The 16,943-nt window shown below is 37.4% G+C and overlaps 1 protein-coding gene across 2 annotated transcripts in view; it reads left to right on the top strand.

Annotated features, from left to right (window-relative positions):
• The window catches only part of bin3 (bridging integrator 3), a 78,204-nt gene that overhangs the window by 30,644 nt on the left and 30,617 nt on the right, over positions 1-16,943 (top strand). For both annotated transcript variants that reach the window (XM_048210875.1, XM_048210874.1), the window contains one exon: positions 11,228-11,268. In XM_048210875.1, the coding sequence (XP_048066832.1) occupies positions 11,228-11,268 (41 nt within the window). The remainder of the gene's footprint in view (positions 1-11,227; positions 11,269-16,943) is intronic.

Genomic DNA, 16,943 nt, shown 5'->3' with positions numbered 1-16,943 from the left:
CCTTAAGTACTATTCATTTCTTTAGGGCTAAAACTTTTTAATGAGGAAAAAGTTACTTTTTTCCATCTTTAAATATCATATGCTCCGCCTCCACTTCGACCAGAAGTATTTGGGCTTTGTAAGCTGCCTCTTATTAGGCAGTGATACTCATTTGCATAACAAGCTAGTGAATGTGAGACATGTTTATGTTTTAAGCATATATTGCCGCCACTAGATCTGGCTTACTCACCTCTAGGCCCACACAGAATCTGTACACTTTTTATCTTTCCATATTTCTGTGCTAATTGTGGGGGGAAAATCAGTGGAATTCTGCAGAATGGATTTCGCTGTTTGTGTGTACTGCACTGAATGTACTGCACTTGTATTGGTAGCTAAAAGCTAACATTTACATTCCCTCAACTAGGGATGTGCCCAAAACCTAAATCCAAATTTGGAAAGGCACAGAAAATGAGTAACGCATTCTATGGAGCTCCTAAAGGGACATGTTTAGGCTTGCTGCGGTAGTCGGTTACATTACAGTACCTCAGATTTCACTTATCGCGTGAAGATAGTAGGAGAGATGACAGGACGATGTCAGAGGATTTGGTGCCCAACAGATCCTGAGTGTCATTGACAAATATCATATCTTGTCAAATGTGTGGTCAGTACCGCTGCTCCCTATACACAGAGTAGCTTACACATAATCACGAATTGGAAAGTGAAAGTAAAAAGCGAACGTGCATCAAAAGCTATTTCAATACCTCACATATTGATAGTCTGATGCCCGCAAATTATATACAATATAATTACCGAACAATATAATTTAGAGAGAATGCAAAAGCATTTTTTTCCATCACCATGTCCCTTTAGGGGCTCTGTAGAATCTGTCACTTCCTTTCCGAACATAGTATTCGAAAGAGTCTCGCTTAGCCTTCTCCCAAGTCTTATCAAAAGTCATCCCAATCGACTGTGTACTAGTTCGCCATGTTTTTGTTTGTTTCTTCAATTATTTTTGCGATCCAAAACTCCCTAAACTGCCGCGCTCCATATCTCTCCATTCGAATCCTCCTACCACCTGCTCTCCCTGAAAGCGGCTGCCATTTGCTGACGGAAGGCGCGAAATGACCATAATAACCTATATATTGCCGAAAACCCCATGTTGTCTATTGTCTGTAGTAATTTGAATTATTACTCAAATGGTTCAAGAGTTTCGGTAACATGAATACAGCTTGGTTGGATGTGTCGCTGACGCTGACGGGTTAACCGTTTCAGTTATTGAATATATATTTTGTTAACTATTCATTTGTGTGTGTTTATGCTATAACTTGCATACTGTGTATATAACGAAGAATGGCATTCTGTGTTTATAAGCAGGTCACCGTTTAGGAGATGCGTTTATTCAAAGAATCTGACAGTACATTTAAGAACATCTAGGGTAAAGTGTCATTTGTATGAGGGGATAGTGGTGATGACTCCAGCATTTTATGGGTTTAAACCTACAACCTTCGGTTATCCATCCAAATGATTACCGACTATTTCACACCACCCTCAAGAGTTTGTTTTAAACTTGACCCAGAGTTTACCGCAGCACTCATGGCGTGAGAAGCTTAAAAACAACAAGACTAGAACAATGAGTCTTAAAGGCCCACTGAAGAGTGTTGGAACGTGCAGCATTATTCAATGTGTTGATGTAATTTCAACTGAAACAGGAAGACAGGGCGATATATTGAACAGCCCCGCCCCTTTTTTAAAATAGCCAATAGCATTTTATGTTTGTTACAGCTCGGCCAGAGCTGTCAGACTTTGTAAAACCTCAGTTTCCTTCTAATCTCTAACCGTTTCTCCTCCTAATGTCCTTTATATCGCTTTAATATACAGCATTCTGCAGAAATCAAGTGGGTCTGATACCTTCTGTGGTCTGTGCCGACTCGCGCATATGATCCGCTCTGTGCTCTTGTGTCTCTGGACCGGAGCAGACTGTGCTCGTGCTGCGGCGGTTCACGTGACACTAACGTGAAAACGGACTTCATTCACGTCAAAGGAAAGCATATTTCTGAATCGTTCCCTATTCTCTATAAAGTCCACTATGTGCCGTTCACCATGTAGAAACTAGTAAATGTGTGAACAAGTGACTGATTTCAGCCACAGCTTCAGTGTCTGTTGATAGTGTAGGAGGGGGCGGGACTTCAGATTCTAGAGAGCATTTGATTGGACCGAAGATTTGATGAGAAGCTGAAGTGCGATGTGATGTCATGAAAATCCGTGATCCATTTTAGCGGAAGTGAGAGACTGTAAGTTTTGAATGCTTGTATCTCCTAAATGTGAATTTTGTCATTGTTTTAGAACACACCAGCTTATTCATAACATTAAGGCTAACATATTCATACTAAAAGCTAAAAAACGTAAATTTTGATTTCAGGGGGACTTTAAGGTGCAGTCACATTTGCTGCTGTTCTGTGAATTTTGTAATTTTGCGTTAGGGATAATGATTTCCCCACACAGATTTTGCAACGGGTTTGCAAAGTTGTCCGCGTGAATTTGCTGTGTTGACTAAAGAAATGTGCTTTATTTGAAAGTGAATTTGTTTTGAGCTGCGCTTCATACGCACGCCCCCCCCCCCCCCCCCCCCCCCCACCATTACTGTTTTTGTTTGTCTTTCCAATAGCCATCCATATGACTATACAAAGCACAGTTGGCTACTGTTTATTTATAACTTTATCTCTGTTTTGTACATCTCAAAAATGAACCAGCGACCAACTTAATTTCTGCCTTGCAACACCTTCTAACCCATGTATATTTTCTACTTTTGGCCGAGAAAAATAGTTGCGTTTCTGACTTTGGCAGAAGTACGTTCTGTCTTCCCTCCAGCAGATTGGGTATGAGTAAGTTTTTCTCACAGCAGACCCCACGCCCTTCCACACTCAGCGTGCACATGCATCTTCAAATGAGTCCCATCTCTGCGTTGCTATCTTCTGTTTTCTGCTGCTGCTGGTACTGATCGTTGTCTTTTTCCTTTTTTCCCCTCTCACTTCCCCACATTGGAGTCAGTCTTTTCTTCTGAAAGTGGTTAAGAGCCCTTTAGCGATACACTCAGCACTGACTGCATGTCAGAAGAGTAGCGCTCATCTTCTCTGGTCTATCGCCTACAACCTCCGCCCTGGAAACTGGGCCCTTCACATGACTCGCGCCAACATTCCCAATGTATTGAGCTCTATGGGGTGAAGCGCCCAGCTGCTGCACTGCTCCCGGCGTGAAGAGTTACAACGTGATGCTCAAGCACTATAACATGATGCACAATTTCAACTTTTGACGCATTCTGCTGACCATTTAAAGCTCAGCCATTATGTACCGGACAATTTGCATACCATATTATGTGGACAGAGCTGAGACATCAAAATGAGATGGAAGAGAGACTGATCCTGTTGTAGCTAAATTGGCTTGGAGTAGAACATTGAAAGCTTATTATACAGTCAGGAAATACAATGTTTGTTTGTTTTTCTGAGATGCATCAGACTTTTTATCTCTTCTAAGTTCGGATACATTACCCAATACATTAGCATGTATTGCAAGTGTATTCTGTTAAAGTTCCAAGACGTCCAGTCTCTGTATTTCTTCCCAGCGGAGGTCCGGACAATACTTTTTTGGAACAGTTGTACTCTTCTATCAGGGCAGCCGTAGTACTTTGAAAAAGAAAAAATAGTTGTCATGTCTACAAATTTTTACCAATATTTAACAAAAAAAGTAAATATTTCTATAAAATATGTTTTATTTATTTACATTTTATTTATTTAACATACTGGGGGTGCAGGGTTTACCTCTTAAAGGGTTAGTTCACCCAAAAATGAAAATTCTTTCAATAATTACTCATACATATATATATATATATATATATATATATATATATATATATATATATATATATATATATATATATATATATATATATATATATATATATATATATATATATATATATATATATATACTCATCCTCATATAGTTCCAAACCCACAAGACCTTTGTTCATCTTCGGTTTAGTTAAACGATCACAGCCATCTGTATGACAGATCAAAATAGGAATTGTATTTGCAGCATTCTTGTTTTCTGCAGCATTTTAGCCAACGATTCTTAATTTTCTCTTATAACAGGTTTACATGCATCAAAGTTCAAAAAACACTTTCATTTTCTCATAATATACAATGCACATCACCACATTTTTCAGTGATTCTCAAATGACTTGTCCGATGCTTCAGTCTCTCTAAATCCCTCCTTTCCACGAGCCTGCTCTCTACCACTTACACCGCATGCAGGACATTTCTCAGTGATACGCTACTTAGTTTGACATCCATCATCAGATGTTGCAACTGTAATTCCTTACCATCAGCATTAGCAAGTATATGTCCATCAACAAACAGATGTGTATTTTTCTAATTTATTGCAGTACACATGCGGGAACTGTATCATTAACTGTATCAATAAAAGTGCATACGTTAGCCGAGCACTAACATGAATGACTGATGTAACATTAAAGTTTGTAAAACAAATCTTGCTCCATCCGTTATCATTACTCAAATTAGTAAGAATAACAGACAATCTGCATTAATGGACACACTTTTAGCTGATTAGCTAAAGTATTTCAGTAAGACAGTGATAACGTGAGTTGACCTGTGGTTAGCCGGAGACCCACACAATATAAAACTCAAAACTACGTATTTTGAACACCCTGTAGAAAATATATACATCAATAATTAATCATACTTACAGGCTGTGATTCTGAGGAGCAAGTTGGTCCAAATAAAGTGGCTATTGTCCTATCTTTAATGGCGTTTTGTCAATCCCATTTAGACCTGACAGAGATTTGAGAAGCAATCGTGAAAATGTTATTCTGCTGTTGTATGTGGTAATTTTAACCACTGACTTTTCACATCCTCATCCTTGGGGAGTGTTTACAAAGAGAATTTGCTTTTGCTGAGCAGAAAACCGCGATGTATAACTCAGGATGTATACAACACAAACCTGCTACAGTGTTTGAGAGCGGCAGTTAACGTTAGGCAAATGTTATTTTGTGACCTTCACGGAAGGGGGATTCGAATTCCTAATGATTCGTTTAGGCTGTTCAGAGTCGATTCTTTCTTTTGAGAGACAATGGCCCTCATTTATCAAACGATCGTACGCCAGAAAACTGTGCGTACGCTCATTTCCATGCAAAATTTGGCATTTATCAATAGGGACGTGAGCGGTGGCTACGATCAAATCTCACGTCAGGTCTTAGCTCGTGTACTCACATTTTTGAGTCAGCGGGAACTTGCGTGCTGCATAGTAAATCTGGTGGAGAATTGTTATGAGAACATTTAGATTATTTCCCTGACCGACAATCAATCAATCAATCAATCAATCAATCAATCAATCACTAACCGATCATTAACCATTAAACGACACGATTAAAATGTCAAATTATAATTAAATTAGAATAGATGTGTGTCTTAAAATACCACAAATGTTTGTTATCCCCCCCCCCCCCCCAGGGATTTAGCTTTGGATGCACAAAATGGCAACATCAAAAGAGCATTAGGATTCATACATCATACACCTGCAATGCAGAGAACAGAAAATATAGCCTACAAGGAAAGAAAAAATAGGACTACACGAAATATATTTCACTGAAATAATTAACAGATTAACAAAACAATAGAGAAAAAACTGTGCAGCAAGTAGGGCTAGTACAGGTTACGTTCATTTGACGCGTTGTAGCCTATTCGTTTTCTTTTATTTTATTAAAATATTTGTCTTTATTTTATTAAATTCAATTGATCGCGCAGGCGCCTCACATACCCAGATCCAACATATCAGTTCTAGCATTGCTAACTTTACATTTCAGCCATTTATCAGAAAACTAAAATTCAGACAAAGTTAACACTGCTCAGTGTAATGGTCCGAGTACGTCTAGGAGTACATCTGTACCAGTCGCCGCGTGCAACGCCCAACCAAACATTTTTGCACATGTGAAAGATGATGTTTTACGTGGATATTGAAAAAGTGAAATAGAAAGCCTTAGTTAACATAATGAACAGTAGTTCAGCAAGCAATAAATGTTAAATCGTGAATATGGAAACGTTTGGATTCCTCCCGAATGAGAGAGGTAGGCTATGTGAGCCCTTTAAATAAATTCATTTCTGCTTTGTAATGAATGCCATTATAGCCTAATTTGTGTTTCAGTATATACCTACTTATTTTTCGTTCTTGTTCTGTTCTAAATAAAATACATGTAAAGGATTTTCTGTGGAGTCAAGTACTAAAATAACCAAGTTTATATGTATTAATAATGTTTGTAAGTATTTAGTTTTATTTACCGGTATTATTATTTAAATTAATTTTATCGTTTGAAATTACGAGGTTGAGGGGTTTTTAGAGTAAGATACGTTTATTTTTTTTATGCAATTACTTCCTCTTCATGGCCTGATTACGTTTCTCTGTGTCGTAAACTATAGGGCGAGGATTCTAAAATTTGGGGCGTGATATTTAAGGAAAGACAGTTTTCAGCCGCCACATTTATCAACACCCGCTCATTTGAGCGACGGAATTGGCCGCATACGAAAGTTTAACGAATCGCACGTGAGCCTTGTCGTAAGCTGATTTTTTCCGTTCAAATGTGCGCTGGTTTCTACGTTCGTTTGATAAATGAGGGCCAATAACGTTATTTATCGTGCACTTTTGACTTTACAAGTTTGCAGATCGTTTACATTCACAGAAATATTCGAAAGCATAATGGGGCACTTTAATGTGGCACTTTACGGCTTTAGCAGGAGAGAGAAGCAACGTACACGGAGTCGAAAGGGCTTGAAATTTAAGTTGTTATTCACTGATAATCTTTCCCTCCAGTCAGCTGTTAATTCCAGAACCTCTGCAACCAGGTCATTAAGTTGAATTCTGAATCGTAAACAAATCAATCTAATTTGTGAGTAACTGAATCGGATCAGCCAGTTTATATGATTCATTCACTTTTCCAGTTTTCCAGCTTAATTCGCTGATTCAGCTTTCTCATGTTAGCCGGTCACTAGAAAGGAATATTAACTGTGAATAATGACATCAGCTATCATGTGACCAGTTTTGCAACACAAAAATCACATGGACTGATTTTATGATTTTTTTTTTTTTAATGGTGTTTTTTGTTGTTGTTTGTATTTGAAGTTTAAGTTTTTTGTACACCTAAACCTTGTTTTGTTAATGTATGACTACATGATCCCCCGTTTACATAATATAAATGCATTCTTTTGTAATCTTGATAAGGTTTAATTTACTTCCTATTTTTTGAATATGGTTGCCGTCAGCTGATAATCAAAGCCAACAATAGTTGCTCAGTAAAACACGTCGTGGATATTCGCTTGTTCGCAAACCCGCCAGTGTAAAACACACAGCACGAGTGCCTCTAGCTGTAATGCCATCCGCAGCTCTGCAGATCTCAGAAATAGCAGATTGAAGCCTGATGCAAATATCCTTGCTCTCCGCTGACCCCTCTGTCAGATTCACCAAAGCCAAATGCTTTCTACAGCGCTCTCCTCTTCGCCTGAGCACCGTTTTCTCATACTCTACTGTATGGGCACTTGGCAGGCGAACGGCGCTCTATCCGTGGGCGACCAGAGATGTTAGCACAGCTGATTTTTCAGCTCTGCATTTTGGAGTGTGCTGGTGTGAATTACCTCCCTAGGATGCTTGAATGGTTAATAAGACTTCCATGAATCACATAGCAAACCTGCAAAAACTCCCCCTGTTCTTTAGATTGAGAGGTTTTGTCACGGTAGCCAAGCAAATCATATTTGTGTTATATAAAGATAACTAAGCCGCGTCTTCCCCTCTCAGTCGAGGGAAAGATGGATTGCCCCAGGGTGGATACAAATAGGCAGAAAAATGTTATGATAATAAGTGTAGCTTCATTTTGGGCCTGCACTGGGTATTTTTTAAGCCATGTTTAAGCAGCTTTAAGGCCTGCAGAGACTTTAATAGTTAATAACTAGCAGCCATGATGGTGGAGAGGAATATCGATTTTTCCAGGGTTTGTATGCATTGTATGTATTTTTGGGTGTTATGTATTGTGTGTGTGGTTGATCTCTGGCCCCTGATTCACACACACACTCTCACTGGAGTGTTTTCCTCAGGCTGTTCTCTCATCATATGGATATACTTCCCCATCGTTCCCACCATCTCTCCATTTCTTTCTCCTCTTGTTTTCTTTAACTATCTGCTATTTGACTTATATGACTTCTATCTACTATATGACTTTGTCAACTGAGAAAGAAATCAACTTGTATGTAATGTTTTGTCTATATTTCAACTTTTATTTTTATTTAAGGTTTTTAGGGATTTATAATATGAGGGTTACAGTAAAAAGATGCTATGCTTTCATTTAAATTTGACACATGATGGATGTCATTTCGATCACACCAAGAAATTTTTAAAGTTTAATAAAGTTAGTGTACTTTCCTACCTGGGAGACAACAGTGTGAGTAAAAGGCGTATATGAGGTGAAGTATTAGATATGTGATGTGTACAGAAAGTAAAAATCAAGGTAAACATCATTGAGGAACTGTATGTGTTTGTTTGTTTAGGATTCACTATAATTTAGGTTTTATGGTTTACAATAATTTATGTTGAGACCAGAAACATTTATTAAGACATTTATTCATTTATTTATTTTAGGGTTAACCCTAACCCTTTAGGGTTAATGTACAACTAAAACTAACTCTAAAGGTCATTGCACACCGAGTCCGAAATTCGCATGCGAAACTTTCGCACGTTAAAAAATAAATTCGACCTCACGTTATGTCAATCACGTTTGCACACTGCCTCCGAAACTCCGAAAAAATATTCGGATCAGGTTAGATTTTCTGCGTTTTTCGCATCCGTGGCATGCATTTTGAGAGACGTTTTGACAATTCAGAGCCACCGTACGCGAACGCAAAAAAACAGAATGCCATCTGACAAGTTGATCCACGTCGTCTACAGCACAAAACAGCAGCACAACGTTAGGAATACAAAGATACAGAATATAAAGACAGATTGTGCCAGTAGTAAAGCATCAAACTGAGCCACTGACATCCTGAAGTAAACTTTGAAACGCTTGGGATAATCCCGCAGCTCCTTGATGAGGTGAACTCTCCTTTCTCTCTATGCGATCTTGATTGAATGGACCCAATATTTCCTCTTTCTTTTTCTCTTTTAAGAAGAGAGGAGATAACTAATCATGCTCACTGTTTGAAGACTTCATTTTGTATTGTTCAAATTGTATAAGTTTACAATAATTAGATTATTACACCAGAAACATTTATTTATTGTTTGTTTATTTGTTTGTTAGGTTTAGGGTTGATTTTACAGCCACAACTAACCATAAGTGTACAACCAGAAACATTTATTAAGAACACTCTAAAAAATGCTGGGTTAAAAACAACCCAAGTTGGGTTGAAAATGGACAAACCCAGCAATTGGGTTGTTTTAACCCAGCGGTTGGGTTAAATGTTTGCCCAACCTGCTGGGTAGTTTTATTTAACTCAACTATTGTTTAAAAATTACTGTATTGCTTAATTAAAATTAACCCAAAGTATGTTGGAAATGAACATTTATTAATGTTCAATGAATAATTATTAAACAATAAACATTTATTAAATTGCTTATTAATACATTTATATTAATAAACTATTAAACTATTAAATTTATATTAATAAAATATTAAAGCTTATTAATAAACATTCACCTTTTGTCTATTATTTTTGCCTCTAATTGCATCTGGTTTTTAATTTCCCAACTATTTTGGGTTCATTTTATAGCAATATAGCAATTTTTAAACAATAGTTGGTTTAAATAAAACTACCCAGCAGGATGGGCAAACATATAACCCAACCGCTGGGTTTGTCCATTTTCAACCCAACTTGGGTTGTTTTTAACCCAGCATTTTTTAGAGTGAAGGTAAATTGAATAAATTAATAATTATTTATTTATAGTTGGGTTTATGGTTAATGTACAACTAAACTAACCCTAAGTTTACAATAATATGCTAAGACCAGAAACATTTAAGCAAATTTATTTATTTATTTTAGGTTTAATGTACAACTACAACTAACCCAAAGTTTACAATAATATGCTAAGACCAGAAACGCTTATTAAGAAAGTAAATTGAGTCTATTTATTTATTTATACAGCATTTTTTTTCAAGCCACCACTCAGAATTCTTATATTTTAGTTTTGTTTTATTTCTTTAAGGCTATTTTTGACTTTGTGTGTTAAAGAAGTGATTTGAAAGAAGGCTAGCTCATCTTTAATGAATCACTCTGTTCTGGGGTCGAGGTTTATTTGCTCTCAGTGACTGACTCTGCTCTCAATAGCGAGTGAGTTGTTGATTAGCTCCATAAGCTACGATCCTCTGATGGGCCTGTCAACTTGTGTCGGCTTCCCTCTTCGTGTTCTGGTTTAACGTTGCCTGTTTGCTCTCTCCTTGCATTGTTTGCCAGCTTAGGTTAGCGTTCTGTCAGCCAACCACATCCTATTGACATCTCAGATCTGCAATGTAAATGATGTTTTGCAAGTTTAAGATTTTAATTGTGTGGCAACTTTTAAGACTTTGTTGGTTTGGGGCTTGAGGCGGCAATGCGACGCTCGTTTACACCCATTTAACTCGAACACCCCCCTTCCCTCCTCTCCTCTTCCTCCTCCTCCTCTTCTCCTCTCCAGCCCTGACACCACATGGAGGAACGGGGGGAATATAAACTGTTATTGTTAAAAATGTTTGTTTGCAAAGAACTTTCATCTTGTACGGCGGCCCACCCTCTTCAGCGTTTTCAACTCCAGCCGGGGCTGTGCTTTCATGTGCCGTCCCTCGACGATTCCAGCCTTTTGTATTCGCTGCTCAATTAATATTCACGTCTTTCTCGCTGCTTTCCTCAGGCCAGGAGCACAATAAAGAAACAACGTCACAAACTTTTTCTCCATACTTCTCATTTGAACGCCAAACGCTCTTCGTATTGATGGGGAGGGGCGTCAGCTGTTGATCTTCTAAACGTGGGGGTCATGTCATATCCTGTTGCCAATTAGCTTCACTGAGAAGTTTTTTGGATGTCGTAGTTATTTATTTGAATTATTTTGTTGTGTTCGACCGTAATGATCAATGTAATTTATTTTGATGGTTGTCATTCAGCGATTAACGATTTATTTATTTATTTCAGCTAATGTGTTTGTTTGTTTGTTTTTTCTGTCTATGCAGGTCAATCAGATTCAGAAGACTGTGATCGACCCTTTGAAAAAGTGAGTGCTCTTTTTGCTTCTTTTTTGAAAAATTCTCAAGAAGGTTCTGTTCCAAAAACTAGTAAACTGGCTTTTTAACCAGCAGATTAAACCCCAAAATTAAAATTTTCTCTTCATTTACTCACCCTCATGCTATCCAAGATTTATGTGACTTTCCACTTCTGATTGACAAAGATTTTTAGAAAAATAATCCAGTGAGCCCATGTAATGTAAGTGAATCGACGCACAGAATGTTGAAACTCCAAAAACCATATACAGCCATCATGATGGTAATCCATAAGACTCCAGTGGATGAGTCAATGTCTTCTGAAGCAGAGCCATATATATGTAAATGTATGTGTAAATATACATATATATGTATATGTTTACATATATATGTGTAAAAGAAAAACAATATTTTAATCATTGCCATCCAGCTGGCCATCCATTGTGATCAGTGAAAAGAAAATCCATCAGATTTTACAGAAATCTTGTGTTATTTTTGAATTTTTTTTATAGAGCATGGCATCGTTAACTTAGTGACATGGTAACATCAAACTAAGCTCAATTCTGAGTTACACCGTTTCCTAACCAGACACAATTTATCTGTCCATACCAAACCCGACACAAGATCGATCAAAAATCACAACCAATCAGAAGGACGGAATCTCTCTGCAAGTGCACTGCACTCGCAACCAAATGGATAAGTACATAATAAAATTCATAAATATTACACCATTTTAACATATTAAAAATACATACAGAGTGACTGAAACAATCTTTGTCATAGAATACATTGAGTTCACAGTTTGAATGTTCCTTTAATTTTTTTTCGAGATCTGAGAATTGTGAATTATCCATTGTTGCTCATTCAGTATGGCTATTAAGTGCACAAAAAAATGAAAAACAAATTCGAGTTAACATTAAATAAGCATATAATAAGTACCTGATATTATTATTGTCATAGTTTGTATGTTGCTGTTCCAGTCATCACATCACACAAATAGAAACTGTTTTTAAGGGTGTGTTCACACTTGGCAGGTTTGGTTCGATTAAATCGAACTCTGTTGCGATTTCCTCTATTAGTGCGGTTCATTTTAATGAGTGTGAACGCTGCCATCCGAACCCTGGTGCACACCAAACAAACAGACCGAGACCCACTTTTTCATGTGTGGTTCAATGCAACATGGACAAAAGACGTCTTAACCAACCAAAAACAGGACGTGATTTCACAAGATGCGACCATAAAAAAGACAGAACGCTCAAGAATGCCTGGTTGTTCTCATCATAGTCTTGATGTTGCCCATTACAGTTAAGTACAGACGTCGGAACCGCCGTCTCCTTGCAGTGCATCTTGGTTTGTGCAACGGCACTATATTTACTCCTTTACACTTTTTCTAAGCTCTTTATGAGTTCTCAGCTGGTAAATTACCATCATATGTATGCACATACAATGAGTGCATTTAGCCCAGCACACAGCATTGTGTTCACACAGTATATCAGTAAGCGTTTTAAATAAATCATCTTTTTTGGTCCGGACCAAAAGAACAACGAGAACTGAACTGCAAGTGTGAACACACCCAAAATAGAAACCCTTGTCACTCGTCACGTACAGCTGTCACGTCTGGTCAGGACAAAATTTCTGGTCCCACTTTATATTAAGTGGCCTTAACTACTATGTACTTACATAAAAAAATAAGTACAATGTACTTATTTGGATCATATTGAATTGCAAAACACTATTGCCGCTATTGAGGTGGGATACAGGTAAAGTTAGGGAAAGCTTTGGTGGTATGGGTAGGTTTAAAGGTAGGGGTGAGGTGTAGGGGATAGGTGTATTTAATAAAGTGTAATTATAAATGTAATTACAGAAATTATTTACAGATTTAATTACATGCAGGTGTTTTTAAAATATAAGTACAATGTAAAGACATGTATGTACACAATAAGTGCATTGTATCAAATTATTAATTTAAATGTAAGTACATAGTAGTTAAGGCCACTTAATATAAAGTGGGACCAAATTTCTGATTAACATGACAAAGATACTTTTATCGTGTGTTGCAGCCTGGCATCTGGTTCAGCCCCCAGTTTGTATGCTGGGTAGGCATGAACAGTGCAGTAGGTTCTACACTACCCCAAGTCAATCCCTGAATATTGAATTAATTTCTAATCATTTTAAATAACCTGCTAATATTCATTAAGAATATAGACAAACTTTATATTACTGTAATTGTCTAGATTCGCATTATATGTGGGTAAAATATTTTTTTTTAAATATTTAAAAAAAAAAAAAAAAAAAACATGTAATGTGGTTTCATGTGTTTTGCTTTTGGATTTATTATAAAATGAATGTTTGAACAATTTTAGCTATTTTATTGCTAAAGTATGAAGTATAGTAAGAGTAGGAAAAGTCACAAAGTCTCATGCCATTTAGATGAAAGGAATTTCATGAAATAAATAAATTTGCCCAGATTTTACAGTGGATGGGAAACCGTCTTGATTTGATCCTGCATCATATTGTATAAACTGCATTTATGACAAAGAACTACATAGATGCAGACATCATAACAATTTTCAATAAATGCACACCTGTCCTCCTCCGCTTTTGACGCTGGCGCTGCAGATTGAATAACGCAGACTAAAATACGGGGATGAGCCGAAGCCTGCAGCCGGTTTCATATGAGTTTTAAAGGGGACTGAGGCGATCATGAATTAGTGTACATATCACGGAGTTAATATCAATCTTTTAGGGGGGCTGGGTGCAAGTGGGCCTAGTGACACCCCTGGTGTTAAGTCTAATGAATAAATCAATTTGTGTCACATGTGATATTGCTGCCACTCTTGCTTTCGGTTGGGTAAGTATGCTGCCTATGTAGGGAGTCGACAGTGAGGCAGCTCAGGATTTAGAAAAGAGCCGTTTTATCTGTCATTGTTTCAACCTTCTTTTTTTATTTCATTAGAAAAATTTTATGTCAAACATCAAATATTTTCCAAATGAGACATCTGTCCTGGAATTGATTATGCCATTTGAATCGCTGTTGCATTGACAGTCCATATATGTGCAATCTTAAGTTAGTTAAGAATGCTGGCTGGAATTATGTTATTGTCTTTAAACACCTGGAATCAATCTGCGTGTCCTCAGTGGAAAAAATCTGCGGTATTCTTTTTCAGTCTGAACTGATACGTTTATTGCGTAAAAGAACTACAGCCAGGCTGCTGCAATTAATGAATACATCGAAGGTGTGTTAATGACTCTCTTTCAGGTCACCAGACTTCCTCTCAGCTGCGCGCATTAAAAGCGCCGAGCGTTATATGAGAAATGGTTTGCCGGCTGCAGGTCTGTCCTGAATGAAAGAGTGTGTCTGGAGGAAAGTTTATTTGGCTGTCCGCCCCTCCACTCCTCTCTCGCCCCCATGAGTGCTATTCCATGCCTCCGTCCTCTCGTGGGAGGGGCCGGAACAGGAAGCAGGCCTTAACGAGCGACTAGGAAGAGGAGTGGGTGTGGAGACACTCCTAACAAACGCCTGTGTGTGTGTGTGTGTGTGTGTGTGTGTCTGTGTTTGAGGATTCTTGGAGTGAGTTCTTACTCTGCCGTCGTTCCTAAAGGATGTGCTGATTTGTGCTCAATTATATAAGAAATAATTATATTTGTTTTTTATTACTTAACCATTCACCACAAAGAGTTTTTGGTCTCTATCCACTCTAGTGAAAGCCGTACAGCTGTCGCGTGTGTGTGTGTATGTGTGTGAACAAAGACAGCGAGTCAGAGGAAGATGGATAGGAAGTACATTCTGGTGGGATTTGTGTTGCGAAGTGTACATGCAGTAGTGTGTGTGTGTGTGTTTGGTGGCAGGACGGAATGGTTCTCATTTCCGCTGGCTGGTGGGTGTGCGGCGGACGTGTGTGTAGGCTCTTACCGTGGCCTCAAGCCCAGAAACACACACTCTCATGTACACGCAAATACTATGAGCACAGAAGAGGCTTTAAACAGCAGAGCAAACCCTGCACAGCATACACACTCTCACACAAACACATGCAAACTTACAGCTGACCGCTTGTAAATATGACTGCTTGAAAATGACGGTAGACCTTGAACAGCACTCAGTCTTGAGTGAATATCACAATTGTTGAAAAATATCTTGATATTTTTTCTCCTCAAAACCAAAAGAATTACGTTTACTTTATAAAAACAAGTAAATATTTAAAAGCAGAAAGACATGTAAAAACATCTCCCTTTAGGTCAAGACTCACAATTATAATAAAAGGCCTTTTACTTGCCAAAAAGTATGAACTTTCAATTAGATCACAGAAGGCATTTAGTAGATTGTGTGCAACAGGTTTTTTCAGCAAAGTTTCGATCATGTTGATAATTTAGAGGCCTTAGAAATTCATGCATCAAATATGATATAGTAGGTTTTACAGGGTTAAGATGCACAGAGTCATTTACAAATGACCAGATCATTAAAATTACATTTTGCCTTAAAGGATTGGTTCATTTCAGAATAAAAATTTTCTGATAATTTACTCACCCCCATATCATCCAAGATGTTTGTTTTTTTTAGTCGAAAAGAAATTAAGGTTAAGGAAAACATTCCAGGATTTTTCTCCATATAGTGGACTTCACTGGGGTTCAACAGGTTGAAGGTCCAAATGTCAGTTTCAGTGCAGCATTAAAGAGCTCTACACAATCCCAGACGAGAAATAAGGGCATGTCTAGCAAAACGATCGGTCATTTTCTAAAAAATATCAGTTTATATACTTTTTAACCACAAATTCTCTGAAATCCGCCACGCATTACATAATCATGTTGGAAAGGTCATGTGTGACTTCTTTTTTTTTTTTCTTTTTTTTTTTTTGTAAAGGGCGTTTGGCTTAATCTTTGCATGTTCGCTTTGTAGACACTGGATCGGCAGTTCCGCCTACATCATGCATTACCTTTCCAACGTAATTACGTCATGCGTGCGGATTGCAGAGCAGTGCAAGACGAGTATTTTGTTTTGTTTTTTTGTTTTTGTTTTTAATAAAATGACCGATGGTTTCACTAGATAAGACCCTTATTCCTCGTCTGGGATCGTGTAGAGTCCTTTGAAGCTGCACTGAAACCGACATTTTGACCTTCAACCTGTTGTACCCCAGTGAAATCCATGATATGGAGAAAAATCCTGGGATGTTTTCCTCAAAAAAATGTATTTTCGACTGAAGAAAGAAGGACATGAACATCTTGGATGACATGGGGGTGAGTAAATGATCAGGAAATTTTAATTCAGAAGTGAACTAATCCTTTAAAGAAATAAATAGTTTTTAGGACCATTAGCATATTTTATTATTATTTAATATTGTGAGATTTTGTTAGACTGTAATTGACATTTCCTGTGACACTTCACGTTTGATGTTTTTTTTTTTTTTTTGTTATTATTTAAATGTCTATTTTATTATGCATCTTAGTTTTTATCATTGTCAGGTATGTACATTAGGGCTTTGTGTTACATCTTGTTGTTAGATTAATGTTTATTGCTTTATTTTATCACAATGCTGTTTTGTATTTGTGTGCATGACACTGTGTGCACCTTCTATATATTAATATTTACCTCAGCTTGTGGAAAAGCTACTTGTGATGAAATTTTATTCATCATGTGTCTTTCTCTTTACCACCTGTGTGTTTTGGTTGTTGTCAGTGTGTTATAAAGGTACAA

The sequence above is a fragment of the Megalobrama amblycephala genome, linkage group LG12 (assembly GCF_018812025.1).
Source record: "Megalobrama amblycephala isolate DHTTF-2021 linkage group LG12, ASM1881202v1, whole genome shotgun sequence".
NCBI classification, from domain to species: domain Eukaryota; kingdom Metazoa; phylum Chordata; class Actinopteri; order Cypriniformes; family Xenocyprididae; genus Megalobrama; species Megalobrama amblycephala.
Note: the sequence above shows the minus strand (reverse complement) of the source record. Positions and strands in the feature narration are given on the sequence as shown.